The sequence below is a fragment of the Drosophila novamexicana genome, unplaced genomic scaffold (assembly GCF_003285875.2).
Source record: "Drosophila novamexicana strain 15010-1031.04,08,12 unplaced genomic scaffold, DnovRS2.1 tig00000485-arrow-pilon, whole genome shotgun sequence".
Taxonomy (NCBI): Eukaryota; Metazoa; Arthropoda; class Insecta; order Diptera; family Drosophilidae; genus Drosophila; species Drosophila novamexicana.
Window position 1 is genome coordinate 3,608,372 of NW_020824808.1, and position 17,445 is coordinate 3,625,816.

At 44.2% G+C, this 17,445-nt stretch overlaps 6 protein-coding genes across 7 annotated transcripts; 4 read left to right on the forward strand and 2 right to left on the reverse strand.

The window, feature by feature from the left end:
- Positions 1-46: 46 nt before the first annotated feature.
- Positions 47-1,762, forward strand: LOC115761814 (estrogen sulfotransferase). The gene is made up of 2 exons (XM_030703765.1): positions 47-1,027; positions 1,092-1,762. Exons 1-2 carry the CDS (start codon positions 693-695, stop codon positions 1,705-1,707), a joined length of 951 nt encoding a protein of 316 aa, XP_030559625.1. The 5' UTR covers positions 47-692; the 3' UTR covers positions 1,708-1,762.
- A 1,128-nt stretch (positions 1,763-2,890) lies between these two features.
- Positions 2,891-4,447, forward strand: LOC115761311 (caspase). Its single transcript, XM_030703041.1, has one exon. It carries the CDS (start codon positions 3,055-3,057, stop codon positions 4,087-4,089), a length of 1,035 nt encoding a protein of 344 aa, XP_030558901.1. The 5' UTR covers positions 2,891-3,054; the 3' UTR covers positions 4,090-4,447.
- Positions 4,448-4,701: 254 nt separating this feature from the next.
- LOC115761643 (electron transfer flavoprotein subunit beta) lies at positions 4,702-5,921 on the reverse strand. Of its 2 annotated transcripts, XM_030703477.1 has the most exons (4): positions 5,856-5,921; positions 5,725-5,778; positions 4,886-5,616; positions 4,702-4,824 (listed from the first exon to the last, which is right to left on the reverse strand). In XM_030703477.1, the coding sequence occupies exons 2-3, from the start codon at positions 5,773-5,775 to the stop codon at positions 4,906-4,908; spliced, it is 762 nt and encodes a 253-aa protein (XP_030559337.1). In that variant the 5' UTR covers positions 5,776-5,778; positions 5,856-5,921; the 3' UTR covers positions 4,702-4,824; positions 4,886-4,905. The 2 variants fall into 2 exon arrangements, with proteins under 2 accessions (XP_030559337.1, XP_030559336.1); XM_030703476.1 differs by having other exon boundaries at positions 4,702-5,616; positions 5,856-5,920.
- A 266-nt stretch (positions 5,922-6,187) lies between these two features.
- On the forward strand, positions 6,188-7,300 carry LOC115761685 (3'(2'),5'-bisphosphate nucleotidase 1). Its single transcript, XM_030703540.1, has 2 exons — positions 6,188-6,673; positions 6,740-7,300. Exons 1-2 carry the CDS (start codon positions 6,295-6,297, stop codon positions 7,279-7,281), a joined length of 921 nt encoding a protein of 306 aa, XP_030559400.1. The 5' UTR covers positions 6,188-6,294; the 3' UTR covers positions 7,282-7,300.
- A 172-nt stretch (positions 7,301-7,472) lies between these two features.
- LOC115761682 (protein claret segregational) lies at positions 7,473-10,105 on the reverse strand. The gene is made up of 3 exons (XM_030703538.1): positions 9,496-10,105; positions 8,761-9,440; positions 7,473-8,705 (listed from the first exon to the last, which is right to left on the reverse strand). Exons 1-3 carry the CDS (start codon positions 9,686-9,688, stop codon positions 7,482-7,484), a joined length of 2,097 nt encoding a protein of 698 aa, XP_030559398.1. The 5' UTR covers positions 9,689-10,105; the 3' UTR covers positions 7,473-7,481.
- Positions 10,106-10,177: 72 nt separating this feature from the next.
- On the forward strand, positions 10,178-17,420 carry LOC115761681. The gene is made up of 15 exons (XM_030703537.1): positions 10,178-10,667; positions 10,969-11,588; positions 11,651-12,164; positions 12,230-12,765; positions 12,830-13,146; positions 13,204-13,752; positions 13,812-14,115; positions 14,179-14,403; positions 14,463-14,595; positions 14,655-14,770; positions 14,826-14,995; positions 15,053-15,134; positions 15,200-15,439; positions 15,493-15,939; positions 16,003-17,420. The coding sequence occupies exons 1-15, from the start codon at positions 10,388-10,390 to the stop codon at positions 17,353-17,355; spliced, it is 5,886 nt and encodes a 1,961-aa protein (XP_030559397.1). The 5' UTR covers positions 10,178-10,387; the 3' UTR covers positions 17,356-17,420.
- Positions 17,421-17,445: the final 25 nt, after the last annotated feature.

Consider the following 17,445-nt stretch of genomic DNA (forward strand, 5'->3'; position numbering starts at 1 on the left):
AATGTACAGAAATAATCTAAACTCTGTTTAGAGAGATTCTTCATCTATTTAATCCAATATCCAATAGTAGTCGGTTATTGCCTATCCATTTTAGAAGATGTATTGAAGATGTATGCTTATATATATATATATTTTTTATATATTCGTTTATATTTTTATATAGAAATATATTTTGCGTATATGGTTAGGTTTCCCGATCCCAACTAGCTGTATGAACATGTAATATTTATTGTCCTTAGCTCATCCAAAACTTATGTTTCCGGACATTATTGTTTATACAGTTTCCAAGCCAAGTTTCTGCAAATATTTTCAGACTTGATTTAAAATAAATTAGTTTCATATAGGTTAGGGAAAACCGAGAGTCAAGAATTCATTTATCTAATGGTAGTATAAATAAGGCTCACATTAGAACAATTCGTGTCAACTGTTCGAGAAGTATGTGTGAATATAAGTGATGACCAGTTGGGTTTCGCAGAGCATGGGTTTGGGCAGGGCTGAATGTGGCAGGCTTAGCTGATGCGATTGCACTGAGCCGGTTTGGCGCAAACAAGTTAAAATTGCGGGCAGCTTAGCTGGATTCACGTTACGGTCACTTTCACCGCACTCTTGGGCTCACTTTCCTTTCACACTTGGAGCTGGAGTCAGTCGACTGCAGCTATTGCAGGCCAACGGTAGCAGGAACGCCTTATGCCATGCAGCTTGTATATCGGGAACTGGATGCGGATATTGTGCGTCGCACAAATGCCATATTTCCGGCGCAGGATTGCTTTGTGGAGGTGCTGCCCGATCAACTGATCATACCACGCAAATATATAGAGCTCGGCGAATCGATACGCAATTTGCCCGTCTATGAAGATGATGTGTGGATGGTGTCGTACCCACGTACCGGTTCGACATGGGCCCAAGAGATGGTCTGGCTGCTAGGCCATCAGCTGGACTTCGAGGCTGCCAAGCAGGATTTGCGTATACGTGCACCCTTGATTGAGCTATCCGCACTATTCAGCACGGACCATCATCAGTGGGTGGCGTACGTATAGACTATGGTTTTCCTTTTGCGCAAGGTAACTCCACTGAGCCTGCACATTTCACAGGGATGCTTTTGGCAACACAGTTGAGCTGGTGCGCAATCTGCCACGCCCACGGTATGCACGTTCGCATCTGTCCTGGCAGCTGCTGCCAGAGCAATTTGAGACCGTCAAGCCAAAAATTGTGTACACCGCGCGCAATCCCAAAGATCTGTGTGTCTCCTACTATCACTATTGCAAGCTGCTCCATGGAATCAATGGCGATTTTGAGCAATTCGTGGAGCTCTTTCTGGGCGGCCACACGCCCATGGGCTCGTACTGGAAGCATGTGCTGCCCTTCTGGAAGCGTAGCGTTGATGATAATGTCCTATTTATTAAGTACGAGGACATGATTCGCGATTTGCCCGCGGTGGTAAGACGCTGTGCCCAATTCCTAGACGCCTCAAATATTCTCAACGAAGCCAACATGGCGCGCATTTGCGATCATTTGAAGTTCGACAGCATGCAAAACAATAAAGCCATCAATCTGGAGCGTGAACTTCCTCAGAGGGAGACGAAATTCATACGCAAAGGCAAAGTTGGCGACTGGCGAAATCACATGACCGATGAAATGTCCGAGAGATTTGATTCATGGTCCGAGCAACATTTGCGGGGAAGCGGCTTGACATTTGATTACGATTAGAGCCATGCGCATATGTATGTGAATTGCTTACATATTTAACAAAAAAAACATTTTGAAAAATATATTGTCGGGATCCACAGTTACAATTATAGTTGAAGATGATTGCAATTATTTGATGAAGATCATTGATATTGATTGGTTAGTTTACATAGTATTCAAATTTCACCCCGAGCAGCTGCAACTGTTTTTCACCACACCGTTGGTAAGTACTTATGTGTTTTATATCAGTTTACAGTTCGCGGTTTTCTTTTGCTTGCTCATCTGCGATGTTAGCTTAACAGTTAGTGCTGTTAAATTAAAATTTAAACTGGATATAGCCTTGCAGGAATACTAATACGTTTGGCTTTTACCAATATACTATTAATCTACCATTTTGTACTCTATTACATATGCAATTTACATTTTTAATTTTTTTTTTTTCAAAACTAGTAGCGGTTGATATTGTTAAAAAAAAATACTGCACGCAGAGGGAGACGAAATTCATACGCAAAGGCAAAGTTGGCGACTGGCGAAATCACATGACTGATTAAATTTCCAAGAGATTTGATTCATGGTCCGAGCAACATTTGCGGGGAAGCGGCTTGGCATTTGATTACGATTAGAGCCATGTGCATATGTATGTGAATTCTGTACAGAATTGACAATAAAACACATATTGAAAAATATATTGTCGGGATTTGCAAATGTATCCACAGTTACAATACAGTTGAAGATGATTGCAATTATTTGATGAAGATCATTGATATTGATTGGTTAGTTTACATAGTATTCAAATTTCACCCCGAGCAGCTGCAACTGTTTTTCACCACACCGTTGGTAAGTACTTATATGTTTTATATCAGTTTACAGTGCGCGGGTTTCTTTGGCTTGCTCAACTGCGATGTTAGCTTAACAGTTAGTGCTGTTAAATTAAAATTTTAACTGGATATAGTCTTGCAGGAATACTAATAAGTTTGACTTTTACCAATATACTATTAATATACCATTTTGTACTCTATTACATATGCAATTTACGTTTTTAATTTTTTTTTCAAAACTAGTAACGGTTGATACTGATAAAAAAAATACTGCACGCTGTTATTAACAGTCCAGCGAACTGTTAAGCTGTTGTGTGCAAAATGCATAACATAAAACAAACAAAGAGAGCAACAAACTAGAAAACTGCAACTGAAGTGCGCTGCAGTTTCGCGTCGCATTCCTTTGTTACAACAACAAGTGCCCGCAACGTGCAATTTAACAAATTTTTGACCTAAGGGATAATTAGTGAAAATTGTTTGCTATTTACTGTTTACCTGGACATAAAACCAGCCGTGTGACTCATCAAAAAATTCACAGCCAATAATCACAATGGCCGCCAACAACAATAGCAACAACGAAATCGAGTCCACCGACCAGGTAGGCATACGAGTCGAGGTCGCCACCAACACCGACGATATAACCGATGCCTTTGGCTCTGTGGGCAACAGCAGCAGCAGCGGCAGCGCATCGACCTCCGCAATTCACAAACAAAACAGTTATGGCAGCGGCGCCATTGGGCAGCTGGCCTCAAACGGGTACAGTTCGTCCAGCTATCACAAATATGTGGCCAAAATGGTCACCGATCGACATGCTGCCGAGTACAACATGCGGCACAAGAATCGCGGCATGGCGATCATCTTCAATCATGAACATTTCGAGGTGCCCACACTGAAGTCCCGTGCTGGTACGAATGTGGACTGTGAGAATCTGTCACGTGTGCTCAAACAGCTGGACTTTGATGTCTCTGTGTACAAGGACTGTCGATACCCGGAGATTTTGAGCACAATTAAGTATGTGTCATCGCAGAATCACGAGCACAACGATTGCATACTCGTGGCCATACTCTCACACGGCGAAATGGGCTACATCTATGCGAAGGATACTCAGTACAAGCTGGACAATATCTGGAGCCACTTCACGGCCAATCACTGCCCCACGCTGGCTGGCAAACCCAAGCTATTCTTTATACAGGCCTGCCAGGGCGACCGCTTGGACACGGGTGTCACAATGCAACGCGGTCGCACCGAAACCGACGGCGACTCCTCAATGAGCTACAAGATACCCATCCATGCGGACTTTTTGATTGCCTATTCCACCATACCGGGCTTTTACTCATGGCGCAACACCACGCGCGGCAGCTGGTTCATGCAGAGTCTGTGCGCTGAGCTGGCCGCCAACGGCAAACGTCTGGACATTCTCACCCTGCTCACGTTCGTCTGCCAGCGTGTCGCTGTTGACTTCGAGTCCTGCACACCGGACACACCAGATATGCATCAGCAGAAGCAAATACCCTGTATTACCACAATGCTGACACGCATATTGCTATTCAGCGATAAGGAAAAAGCTCCGGCTGGACGTAATTAATTAACGATTCATTCTAATTAGTTGCTAGAGCTGATTAACTCCTCTGTTGGTGTTCGTGCAGCTGCGGGCAGTGTGATATAAAATGTTATATATGAGACGCTCAAGCTATAAAAGAAACAAATGAATCACAAATAACTTAATTAATCCAAACTCTAAAAATTGAAATTATCTAAAGATAGTACTATTAGAGTAATTTCATACGAAATTGCCAGCTCCTGCCATGTCTTTATCTATTTCTACTAAGTGTCCATTGTCCATATTTTACAATTTTACATCAGCTTTCTATATCTTTTATAAGCAAAAATAATGAATTTTACCTTTTTATACATATTATATACGTACATATTTATGTATTTACTCAATATAATTTAAGCAAAAAACAAAAAAAAATTAGTTCGATTTGGAAATAAAATATATAGAGCTAAAAACAAATCATTTGACCTTCGCCTCTGACTCGATCATGCCATATAAGAACGAGCGCAACCGCAAGAAAAGAACGAAGCGAATTAAATGGGTGCTGATTTGGTGCGTCAAGTTGAGCCACGTCCGCTGAAAAGGAATAGACGGATGTGTGACAAAATTGGTCAGTGGCTGACCTCGTGGCAAGTTTCGTAGTTGCTTCACTTCAATTTATTCGTTAAGGCTTGACACGACAGATTCCAAAAACAGACATTTAATTTCACTTAAAGCACTATGGGACACTCGGCGCGCACATGGGGAATCAATCTTTAGTGGCTAGATAAATGCACGTTTCTGATAGAAAGTAGTAAGATATAGAACGTAGAATTTTGCTCACAATTTTGATTGGGTGTCGACTTAGATGTGGCCACCAGCCTTTAGCTTGGCCACCAGAGCATCTACGTCGGCAACAGCAGCGCCCGCTTGACGCACTGGCGGATCCTCAACGGAGACAATCTCAATGCGTGGCGAGGTATCAACACCCAAATCTTTGGGTGTCACCTTCTTCAGTGGCTTCTTCTTGGCTTTCATGATGTTAGGTAACGTGGCATAGCGCGGCGTATTCAAGCGTAAATCAGCGCTGAGGACGGCTGGTATTTTGGTCTTGATGGTCTCCAGGCCGCCGTCAATTTCACGAACAATCGTCAGACCCGCATCCGTCTTCTCAACTTTGTTGCAGAATGTGCCCTGAGGCCAGTCCAGCACCGCGGCAGTCATCTGAGCCGTCTGGTTGGCATCGTCATCAATAGCCTGCTTGCCCAGTATGACCAGATCCGCCTTCTCGTCCAGTGCCAGCTTGGCAAGTATTTTGGACACATGCACTGGCTGCAACAGATCGTATTCGGCTGCTGACACCTCAACGTGAACACCGCGATCTGCGCCCATAGCCAAGGCGGTGCGTATGACCTCCTGCGATTGGGCTGGACCCACAGACACGGCAATGATCTCACCGGCCAGCTTCTTCTCCTTGAGCTTGACGGCCTCCTCGACGGCAATCTCGTCGAAGGGATTCATTGAGTGCTTAACACCTTGGGTAACAACGCCATTTTTTTCGGGCTTAACGCGCACCTAAATTTCAATCGAAAGACATTAATTAAGTGTAATAAAAACGATTACGCAAAACGAAGCGCAACAAGTGATAAGAGGAAGAAACAAACGATTCCTTCATACACTTACCTTAACGGCATAGTCGATCACACGCTTTACACCAACCAAAACACGAGCCATTTTCTAATTAACGACAAATCAAAATTAACCAATATTGGAAAATTTTTATTAATTATTAATCGTGCGCTATGCTAATTTACCTCTTGAGCAGCAGCAGATATTGTTGAATATGAAGGGGGTGGTTGGGGGTCCAAAGGTTGTGTGTGCGACAGCGTTGCCAGACACAGAATGATGTGGCCAGACTGTAGGGAAGTATGCTGATCGTGTAGTTACAGTAAATAGTATGCTGACCTCTATACAGATGTTTTGCAAAAATAATATTTTAGCAATTCTGTCCATAATATTATTTGTTTAATTTGATTTTTTTTTATTTATAATTTATTTTAACATGTTCATTAAATATTAGTTACGGAAAATTGAATTTTGCTCGTATATTTTACCCGCAAAGGTTGTGAGTTTCGTACTCTGCTTGACCGCTGTTGCCCCAGCTGATTTGCCAAATCTTTTACGAAAGCAGTGAAGGTACCTGTATTTCGAGATAGACTCCATTCCAAATTTAAAACTAGTTGAGACTTTAACATGGCCACAAACGCTCCACTTATAATGCGAATAATGGCGCTGTCCATCAACACTGCAAAACGCGCCGGCATCATCATACGCGATGTTCTGAAGCAGGGCGATTTGGGCATCGTGGACAAGGGAAAAAATGATCCGCAAACTGAGGCGGACCGTTCTGCTCAGCGGTGCATCATTGCGTCGCTAACGAAGAAATTTCCCAGCATTAAAATTATTGGCGAAGAGGGCGGCTCCGACTTGAATGTATGCGATGATTGGCTGGTCGGTGAACAGGACGAAGCATTCCTGAAGCAAAACTGCCCGGCGGCATGGCAAGATGCCAAGCCGGAGGACTTTGTCATATGGGTCGATCCCTTAGATGGCACTGCGGAGTATACACAAGGTAAGCCGAAAATGTTGTGTTAATATCTAACTTATATTGATTTCCATTCTGGTCGCTCCACCCTAGGCTATGTGGAACATGTTACTGTGCTCATTGGCATAGCTATTAAAAACTCGGCTGTGGGTGGCATTATTCATCAGCCCTTTTACAAGCAATCCAGCGGAGAGCTAGGCCGCACAATTTGGGGTCTTAAAGGGCTTGGTACTGGAGGATTCACTCCTGTGAAACCGCCAGCGGGTGAATTCATCATCACAACGACTCGTTCACATTCCAATGCGCTGCATCAAAAAGCAGTGGATGTCTTCAATGCCAGCAAAGTGCTTAAGGTAGGCGGCGCTGGCTTTAAGGTGCTACAACTGCTTGAGGGAAAGGCGCATGTTTATGTATTTGCTACGCCAGGATGCAAAAAATGGGACACTTGCGCACCGGAGGCGGTGTTGGAGGCAAATGGCGGCACCCTGACTAATATCAATGGCGAACATTATGAATATCATGCAGATGTGGAGCACGTGAATAGCAGGGGTGTGCTCGCCAGCGTCGGGAATAATCACAAAGAGCTAGTGGAGAAGATTCCTCTTGAAGTGCGGCAGGCCGTGGGAGCCATGTAAACAAACAATCCACAACTAAAAAATTACACTTTAATCGTTGTTGTTTTTATTTGTTTATTTTTGCACTAAACATACACCTTTATAAATTAAGTGATAACAGACAGTAGTAAAATTAAGATTGTGCATGTAAATTGATAAAAAAGATTTACAAAAAACTGTCGATCCAGATAATTGTAATCTCGTATATGAAATGCCAGTATTTACTTTTCGCAACTGCTGTTGTTAGCCGTGGAATTGTTCAAGTAACGATTGCGTTTTGCCTTGGCCACTTTGCAAGAATTAACGGAGGCAGCAAAGCGCAGCGATTTGACTGACTCTTGGAAACAGTCCTGAAACGGTGATACATTAATAAACATCAGGGTCTTAGAATTTCCGCCCAGCGCCGGCATCAACAAATGTGTTAGTTTTGAGTTGCGGTAGGGTATATGATCTTGTTTTTGGAGTAACGCCAAAATAACATTTGTTAGCTCAGAGAGCGAGCGATTTATATTTTTGGTTTCCGTCATTCTTACGCTGGTCTTAGGCGATTCTGAGCCAGCCAAATCGACCAGATTAATCGATCCCACAGACATCTCCTGCTTCTCTGCGTGTTGGCCGATCAATTCTAGCTTGGTAACCGCATGTGATCGTGACGAGCGCTCATTGCCCACCGTAGAAGCCGTGGAGCGATTCATTTTGGCAGTTTCCATGAGTTGTCTTAAATGATTGGGATCCGTGACTGTTTCCACAGTTATATTAGACACATATATGTCATTCTTGCTGGAATTTTTGGCCATACGGATCTCCATTTCTTTTTGTTCGTCGCTCAACAGATCGTAAAGCACCTCATTATATATTTCCAAAAAAGTCGCCTTAATAACATATTCCCAGCCCAAATTGCGATAGTTTTTGATGGAGTCAAACAGCAGATCAACTGTACGTGGTATAACGCCCACATTGTCGGGTACGCCGTCCATCGTATATGTTTTTCCACTACCCGTTTGGCCGTAGGCAAAGATGCATATATTATAGCCATCCAGGGCAGATTGAATTAATGGTGCAACCATTTCAAATATGTTGTTTTGTGTTGAGTTTGGATGAAACACCTGGTCAAACGTGAATATCTGTTGGCCCATCTTGTTCTTCGCTTGGCTATCTATGCTCTGTAGCTCCACTGTTGCCTCATCGTGGTACGTCCAACTGCAGGACAAACGTCCCAATTCAAAATCAAGCGGCGGACGCACACGACAAAACACTCGTATATTGCCACGTAAATCCATAATTGTGTTATGCAGTTCTTTTCGTTCTATGTTCGACTGGAACAGCTGCTCCCTGCATGTGCTCAGATCAGCAGCCAACTGCTCATTGCTGCGCATCAGCTCCTCATTCCTAAGACGCAGATCCAACACCTCTGTGGAGAGGTTGTCATGATCGGTTTTGATACTCTGCAAAGCAAATTGGAAAATAATTACCAGGCCATACAATGTTTCAGCGGCTTACCTGATGCGCAACCTTCAACTGATCTAGTTCATCCTTTGTGCGACCCAACGTGCTAGTTATTGTCTCGATCCTTTCTACTTGTTGTTTTAATTGCCGCTGCAGACACTCTTTTTCTGTCTGAGTATGTTTCAGCATTGACTCCGTTTGAATAAGTTTCGTTTGAGATTCCTCCAGCTGCGTGGGCAGCGACTCAAGTTCCCCCATGTCATCTACTTGCTTCTCATATTTGGATTTAAGCACTTTGTGCTTCTCCAGTAGATCATGAAAGCGTGCCTTGAAGTCATAAGGGGCAATGCGCTTAGGTGCAGCAGTTGCTGCACCACCACCGGCTGTGCCCGTAGCTGGCTTAGCTTTGTTCGTCGACGCAGCTGTCCGCGGCAACGGACGCGTTGTCGCTGCCGGAGCTGTTGCTGCTACATTTAGCCGCCTGGCTGGTGCCGAACCTGCACGGGCAGTGCGACACATACCTGTGGTTGACTCTGAGCCCGTTGCCGTATTCGCAGTCATTGTACTGTTGGCATGCCGTGTTACTTTTGACGGTATGGTTGACAGATTAGGTGCACCGATCCGCTTGAGATTTTGCCGTATCTCGCTGATGTCACAAGCAGAGCGACTACGCCGCAATTTAGACCTATTTTGCATGCCCATTGGTTTCCTCGGCTCCGGTGAAAGGGCGCGAGCTGTTTTTATTGGCGCTGTTAATAACCAGTTGCAATGGATAATTTATTAACTTACCGCCTAGCCGCATCAGGGATGCTTGAGGAATGTTTTGCAAGTCTCTGGTAAGTGGCTGAGCTGTTGGGCCGCTGTATGTTGTATTTGCATTCATGTTGTTCATCAGCGCTTTATTGCGATCAGTTGGTAAAGTTTGTTTTATCGCAGACATTGGCCTCTTCAGCCCAGATGGCTTTGGCAGACGTGATTCCATTATTGATTTGTTTAATTTATCAATTGATCCGTGTTTTAAACTCAAATTCGTCGATCGGTAAAAACAAGCGACGCCAAAATTCCATTCCCGCCGTTAATTTTGATTGTAGAGATGCATGAAAAATATCGATATTGCCACCTCGTCAAAATATTTAGGTTTTTACTTTTGCAACTTTAGCATTTGCTAACACTGTATTTTGGATAGGAAACTATTTCTTGCTAGGAGACTAGTTTTTGATAACTTTTTTATTCGGAACTTGATAATAGAAAACAGTTTATTTAACATCAGAGATCTTTAGAAGTTAATACAGTATATTCTTTTTGGCTATTTAGCAGTTTTTCCATCAACAAACGCAGATTTAGGCCGAAAGTCAAAAGTCGGTTATGACAAATCGATACTTTTGTTAATTTTGAAATTATGTCTAGTATGATATTGACTTCTGAACAAAGCAAATACGATATTTTTTTATTTAAAATATGTCAAAATTGTTAAGGTTACATTTGATGGCATAATGTACTAATTTGGATGCGTTCCCTGCAAACAGCTTATCGCATATTGCCGATAGTTTTTAGATGCGATACCAAATGTTTGCTATGGAAACATGGCAATAGTACAAAAAATTAAAATTTGATTTGTGCAACAAAAAAGAAACGCTGTAAGCAGGTCCGTCAGCGTCAAGCGACCAAAAAACTTCAAGTGATGGCGGTGCATGGGCGTGCCGAGCTCAAAGACTTGCAAATCTTTGAGCTTCGTCCGCTTATTACGAATTTCAGCTGTAAGCTCTCCACCGTCACAGTAGCACCATTCGATGAAAAACAATTCCTGTGCCTGGTCAGCGAGGAAAATGAGATTGTGCTGCGTTATATCAGCGCTGGCGGTAGCCAAGAGGTCCTCAAGATGATCTCCTGGTTCCGGCGCACCAATCGTGTCATACACGATGTCTGCTTCGATCCTGCGGGCATTTGGCTGTTGGTTCTGTGTAAGTATGTGACGTCGGGCAGGACATGAGTTGGGGGTAGGGATGGGGTTGCTGATAAGGTGCTACACATAGTGACGCCTAAAATTACTTTTGATGCTGTGGGTGGGAGCGTAGTGGCCCGGTGTGTGTGTGTGTGTGCGTGTGTGTGTGTGTACATATGTACGCGATTTACATTATTGATTTTCTTTAGCATATTTTGTTTTGATTGGCTGCTTCTTGAACGGTCGGTGAATGTAGGGGACAGGTACATTAAAGTGTTACTGAACCCAGCTATTACCATGCCTTCCTTACCTATCAACAGGTTTCGACAACACGCTGCATATTGTGCCCGCACTCTCTCTAGTAGACAAGACGCACGATTTGTCCGCCTGTTCATTGTACAGCACCACACAGGTGACATCCTATATAATACCATTTGTTGGTCCGCACGAGTGCCCCAATTCGAAGAAATGCCCTAATCATTCTACGGCACGGGACGAGGCGTTTGAACAGCAGTGGAATTCGGAACAGTTGGCAGAGCAGCTACAGCATGTTAAGCTGGACAAAGAGGCTGATAATGTAGACGAGGAGCCGTTGTGTCATGAATTGCCCGATCATTTGTTGGGCAATGGTCCTGCGGTAGAGTCTGCTACGGAGCATGCCGTCCAAGTGCAAGCACCGCCCTTTGATACTACGGGCAACAGTCAAGTGATGGCTACGTCGTTTATGGCATCCAAAACATGTCCCTATCCGCTATCTGTCGTGTGGTGGAAGACGTACTATGGCTTAAATCGCGCCATTATTGGCTACTCAGATGGATCCATATGCTTTGTGGGGCTTAGTCCAAATTGTCCAATGATAGCCAGCACATCCATTCAAAATGGGTCCGTGGTGCGTTTGACAGTTTGCAAGGATAATACATTTGATGGGGTCATGTTGCTGGTAAGCTGCCCCTATTAATGCACAAATAAACAAACTCAAACATTTTGTTTTGCCATTGTCAGATCACATCGTCAATTAAGGCTCAATACAAGCTGCTGCTCGAGCAAAAAGCCATCAAGTATGTCTATCCTGGTGATAGCTCGCCTACATCACGCGAGGGCGCCTGGCAGATTGTCATGTCTGTACATTCGAAGCATCAAAACGCTGCCGGAAACGTTGCGCGCCAAAGCAACAGTTCTGATCCGGCCTCGGACAGCAGCCAGCTAGAGGAGGATGTATTTGCGCCACCTGCCAGCGATGAAATCGCACCAAGCACACAAACAGTTCCACTCACTGCTGGTGGTGCTGAATCTAATATGGCAACCAGTGATGCCAACCTGCAAATGCCACCGTCGCCGCCATCCTATGCCGAAAGCAGTGGTGTGCGCTTCCAGCAGCAGCAGTTGGCCGTCAATAGCTTCGATGGCATTTTGCCAGCTACACGGGCACGCCTTGCATCGCTCAAAAGCCTGGGCTCCAAGAAGTTGCAGGCTATCAAATTGCGCCTCTCCGATCAGCGACAAAAGATAGATGAATGTACGTGCTGTCAACACTTTGAATCCTAATTATTCCAACTGATTCTATTCAATATTTAATTACAGTTATGCCAGAGACAAATATGGGCACATTTGCTATTATGGACTCGCCATCAGTTACACCGGAGCCACTGGGCAACACCAACGGCTCGTTTTATACCATACAAAATCTGCGTAGCACTTATCTGTTGAGCGCTTTGCATAGCAGCAGCTGCAGCCTGACCGTGCACAGAATTGATATTACTTTGAAGCCATTGTTTTTGTACAAGATACCCAACCACTGTGTGGACATACTCATTAGCTCCAACATACTGTATGGTATACAATATGTGGATTTAAACAGTCGCAGTGATTCAGGCGCTTCTACGGCAGCAACGTCGCTGGAAGAGCCACTGGTGGCGAACACCGAGAAAGAGAGCTTAGATGCAGACACTGAAAAATTTGAGCATATGGAGCCGGGTAATACGAACAAAAGCGACGAGACAAGCGCTACAACCACAAGCGCATGTAGCATCGATCAAAGCGAAATGCCAACCAATGCCATCAATGCGGTAAGCGTCATCAGCAGCGCTATGGCCTCGTTGCATACCACCGAAGATGATGTAAGTACTGATATGCTATCCTGCTTATCGAACTCAAATTTATTAATGTTTTAAATCGTCACAGCGATTCAATCATCAGGCACAGCTGGCACTATTTCGCTTTGAGCAGGAGACTGTGCTTCAATTGTATCAGATGGCGCAATTTCGGAATCTTGGCGGGAACAACCTTACCGAAACTCTAACAAAGGAGGAAAAGGCAAAAGCATTTGAAATCAAAGACATACACACACCTATGGACTATGTACAGTTTTATGAATCGGCGGATAGTAGTAATGAATTTTCTTTGAGGCAAATGGAGATTATGCAGGGAGAGTTCCCAAAAATCAACTATGATCCTTGCTATGTTATAACCAACAAAAATGTGTACACCATACAGCTGAAGTGCGTACACAAATATTTATATTATCCATATATTTATATTATGTTTATTTATTACAGGAAGGAACCATTTGAACTCTTTCTGGACGCAGCGTTGCTCAGCGAATGGAATCAATGCCGGGAGTTTTGCAACACCTTTGATCTGTCCTTTGAGCATTGCATTGAGTTCGCTGGAGATTATTTGTTGCGGCGCAAAAAGATTACTCAGGCGTTAATCACATATAATGTGGCGCGCGTGAAACCCATACGCACTGCACTCAAGCTGGCCATGTATGGACACACCTATGCGCTGATGCAATTGAGCGCCATGGCCCTGAAGTCATCTTATATTTTGCGATCGCACTATTTGAGCCATCCGTTGCTGAAGAGTCTTTTATCGGATATAACTTATCGTCATTCGGAGGATGTGCGCGAAATATTGCAAGCCAAAGTGAAGCCTGTAGACGTTGTGGTCAATAGTGGGGCCTCCTGCAGCGATTATCATTATGGTGTCGATGAGTCAATTAGCGCTTTGCAAATGTCGCCCTCATCACAGTTTCATTTGGCAAATTTGCTGCTAATAACATTGGCCGAGAAGGCTGTAAACGATAAGAACTATCTGCCTTTGTGGTATGTTTGATTCTATATAATTTCAATGCTCATTTTTTTAATGTAAACTTTTAATTCAGGAATTTTTTGGTCACTAACACTAAATACCACACCAATATGACCAGCATTGTGTTATGCCAGAGCGGACTCTTTTCGGCCGCTATAATTTTGGCAAAAGTGCGTGGTGTTTGTTTGGACACCTTCAATGCATTGGTCAGCGTTGTTGCCCAGGAGTTTGGTTGGTACAACGAACTTAACGTCTGTTTGTACAATCTAAGCGAGAATGTATTTATGGAGACAATCACATATTTGCCGCAAGTGTCAATGGATTACTTTACCTTTATACAAGATAAACTGGAACATATAAGACCCTGCGTGCTACAGGTAAACGATTTGATGCACCTTATTTAATGTCGTGACTTATAAAATGTGTTTTGTTACTTACAGCGTCTCACCATGCAGCTTAATCCTTTTGCGCCTTCACTGCGTCCCATTGTGTCGCACAGCAGCAGCTCAAGCCACAATGACAATAATGAACATATATTTGAGTTCTGCAAATGCCTAATCGAAACCTATTTGGCTGTGCTTATTCATTTGGAGTCACAGCGTGTCAAGCACGATTCCATTGTAAATGCCTTATCAAATTTTCGCATCAACTATGAGGACAATCAGGCAAGTACCAGCAGGATCCAGTAAACAACATTATTATCTAAATAGTATGTGTGCCTTAGTTTGCCATTGAATCATCACGTTTCAAGCCGATCTCAGCTGGTTGCGCGTATTGCGCCTGTGTTGTGGATGGTGTGGCCTATTTTTGGGGCTCCAGTGGCGTGCCCTGTTGCTTTAGTGCTCAGAAGTCAACTGGTCAGTTCATTTATATCATATTTCATTTCAATTTTTGATACTTATTAAATATCTCACAGAACCACCGGAACCTGCACATGCTGTGAAAACATTGGAGCTGCTTTCGCAACTTCAATTGGAAGTACATGCGCTCAAGTGTGGACGTCAGCATACACTTATACTCACCAATAATGGCGTAGGTTTTTTGGCTCTAACTTTTGGAAGTTACTATCAATTTCATGTTTCCATAGCTGTATGCCATGGGCAATAATAGTCTCTGCCAGCTGGGCGTTGGACAGCATATGCAAATGGCGCTACAACCTATGCTGGTAACAGCTTTGGATGGCATGAACATTACCATGCTGGAGGCAGGCCAATATCATAATGCAGCCGTTGCTGACGGCAAGCTCTACATGTGGGGGTATGATATAATATCTAATATAGCAAAGAACGTTTTTAACCAGCGTGTTGATTTTAGCTGGGGCATCTATGGTCAGCTGGGCAATGGCAGTTGCGAGAACATCGCAACACCAAAACTAGTCAGTTTCTTTAAGTATAAGGTGCGTGTAAATTATGTATTTTTAAATACTTTTTTAATTATAGTAAATTTTCTTATATTCCATAGAAAATTTTACAAATTTCGCTAGGGCATGCACACAGTTTGGTGCTTTGCCAGGCAAACTACAACAACTTCGTAGAGGCTAATAGCAATGGCAACGAGCTTTTTGTGTTCGGCTCCAATCATTTTGGCCAGCTGGGCACTGGCAACATTGAGCAGGTTCAGGATACGAAGACGAGTGTGCCATTGCGTCTCAAACTGGGTGACTGCAGCTTAAGACTGATACACACGAAATTTTTTACAAATGTAAGTAAATGGGATAAAACTAGCGCAACACTGGCTTATTCATTTGGCTTTAGCTAGCTGTAGATGAGCAGGAACGCATGTACACCTGGGGCAGTTCGCCACAGGCGCTGCGTCTGGCCAATCAAATAAAGCGGCGTGCCAACGCCAAGCAAAAGTTAGAGGAAAATCAACAGCGTGAGATGCTGAGCAAGCGGCTAGAGGAAACGTTGCTGCCACCGAGTAACAACAACAGCGCCTTGGTGGAGCCAAGTACTTCTTATGCAGCTGTTGTGGCAGGAGCTATACCCAAGTCTAGTGCTGAAACCAAAGATTGTCCCGAGGATGAGGCCATGCCATCTGATGCTTGCGAAAATATTAACTTAACAATTAGAACAAGCACAGTGTCAGTACAGACAACGGCTGCGCCATCAATTGCACAACCTAGTACTGAACCAGATCCAACGGAGCACATGAAGCCACATCTAGTAGATACCAGCGAGGTGGCTGGACAAATACTGCAGGTACGTTATTCAGTTATTTCTGGTTATTGTTAGTATAAATTAAGATCGTTTTGCCGTTCAAAGGTCTCAAGCGGATTGTTTCATTTTGCATTGATATCGTCTACATGCACGTTGTATACATGGGGCAAGAATCTCGAGCATCAGCTGGGCACCGAGGACAAGGATCGCCGTACAGTGCTTAAACCATCACCCATCGACAGCATCGAGAGGCCCATGTACGTGGATTGCGGCGCCGATTTTACTCTTGTCATGACCACCGATCACATTGTCAAGGCCTTTGGTGGCAACTCCAACGGGCAATGCGGCCGCGATTTAGGCGCCAGTCTGGATCGCATGCGACAGCGCGTCGTGTGTTTGCCTACCACCAAGCGGCTAATGCGTTTTGAGACCCAGTGTGTTGAGGCGCCTGTGGAGATTAATTTACCGCGTCCTCGTATTCGTCTGGACCAAGATCCTGTGCGTTACTTGAAGGTGATACCGCCATATCAGCCGCACTTCTTGCAGCAGGCTAATATAAGCTTTGAGCATCGCTACTCACCGGAAACGCTCAACTATAAGTCCAGCACAGATCAAGCGGGGACTGGCCAGGACTCAGACGATTTACTGAGCAGCCTGGAGAATCTAAGCCACAACGATGCTAGTTACTCATACAATGCACAGCAATTGGCCGATGTCAACAGCTCTCTAGAGTTAGACTTATCGCCGGAAGAGCAGAGCTATGTGCCGTTGCCAAATCAGGGAGCGACGGGCTTGGCTTGTAACACTGCTGCTTTGCTCGGCGATAGAGACGATGCTAGCACCTACACGCCGAGCTCTGAGGGCGCAGATGTCTCTACATTGCAACCGTTGCGCCATTATATACACTATTGTCTATATGCCTTTCATGGGCTGTACAATCCGGACAAAATAGCCGAATGCTCGCGTGCGCAGCGCAACGAATATCGCATTAGGATTTGTATGCTCAATTTCAGATTCGTAGAGGCCTTCCAGCTGTGCCTGCACAGTTGCGACAACGCCCAGCGTACTCTTAAGCTTTTCGAGTACTTCAGCAAGGACACGGGCTATGTGCCCCTTCATCGCTCCGATCTCAAGTATCTTATCTATCACATGTGTGTGCACTTTCTGGAGTTCAAGTTCGATATGCTCGAATGTGAGCGCTACTTTATGGCCGATCTGGATTATTATCTGCTAGAGCTGGCATATGTATTTTACTTCAACAACAACAACTCGGCACTTGAACAGAATCTCAACCAGAAGTTCAAGTCGCTGATTGCGGCGTCGGATAGCAATCAACCATCGACGAGTGCGCTCCAGGACACTGATGCCATTTTTGATAGTTTCACAGTTAAGTTCAAGACAATCCTGTGCCAACGTCTGCTCAGCTATTGTGATCAAGATGCCAGTGGCAGCAATTAGCATTGGCTTTGGCTTCGTGGTCAATGGGGTCGGTCGAAGGACTTGCGGTTCTTGCTTTGAATTTTGTTAGTTATTTTTCACATTCAACTC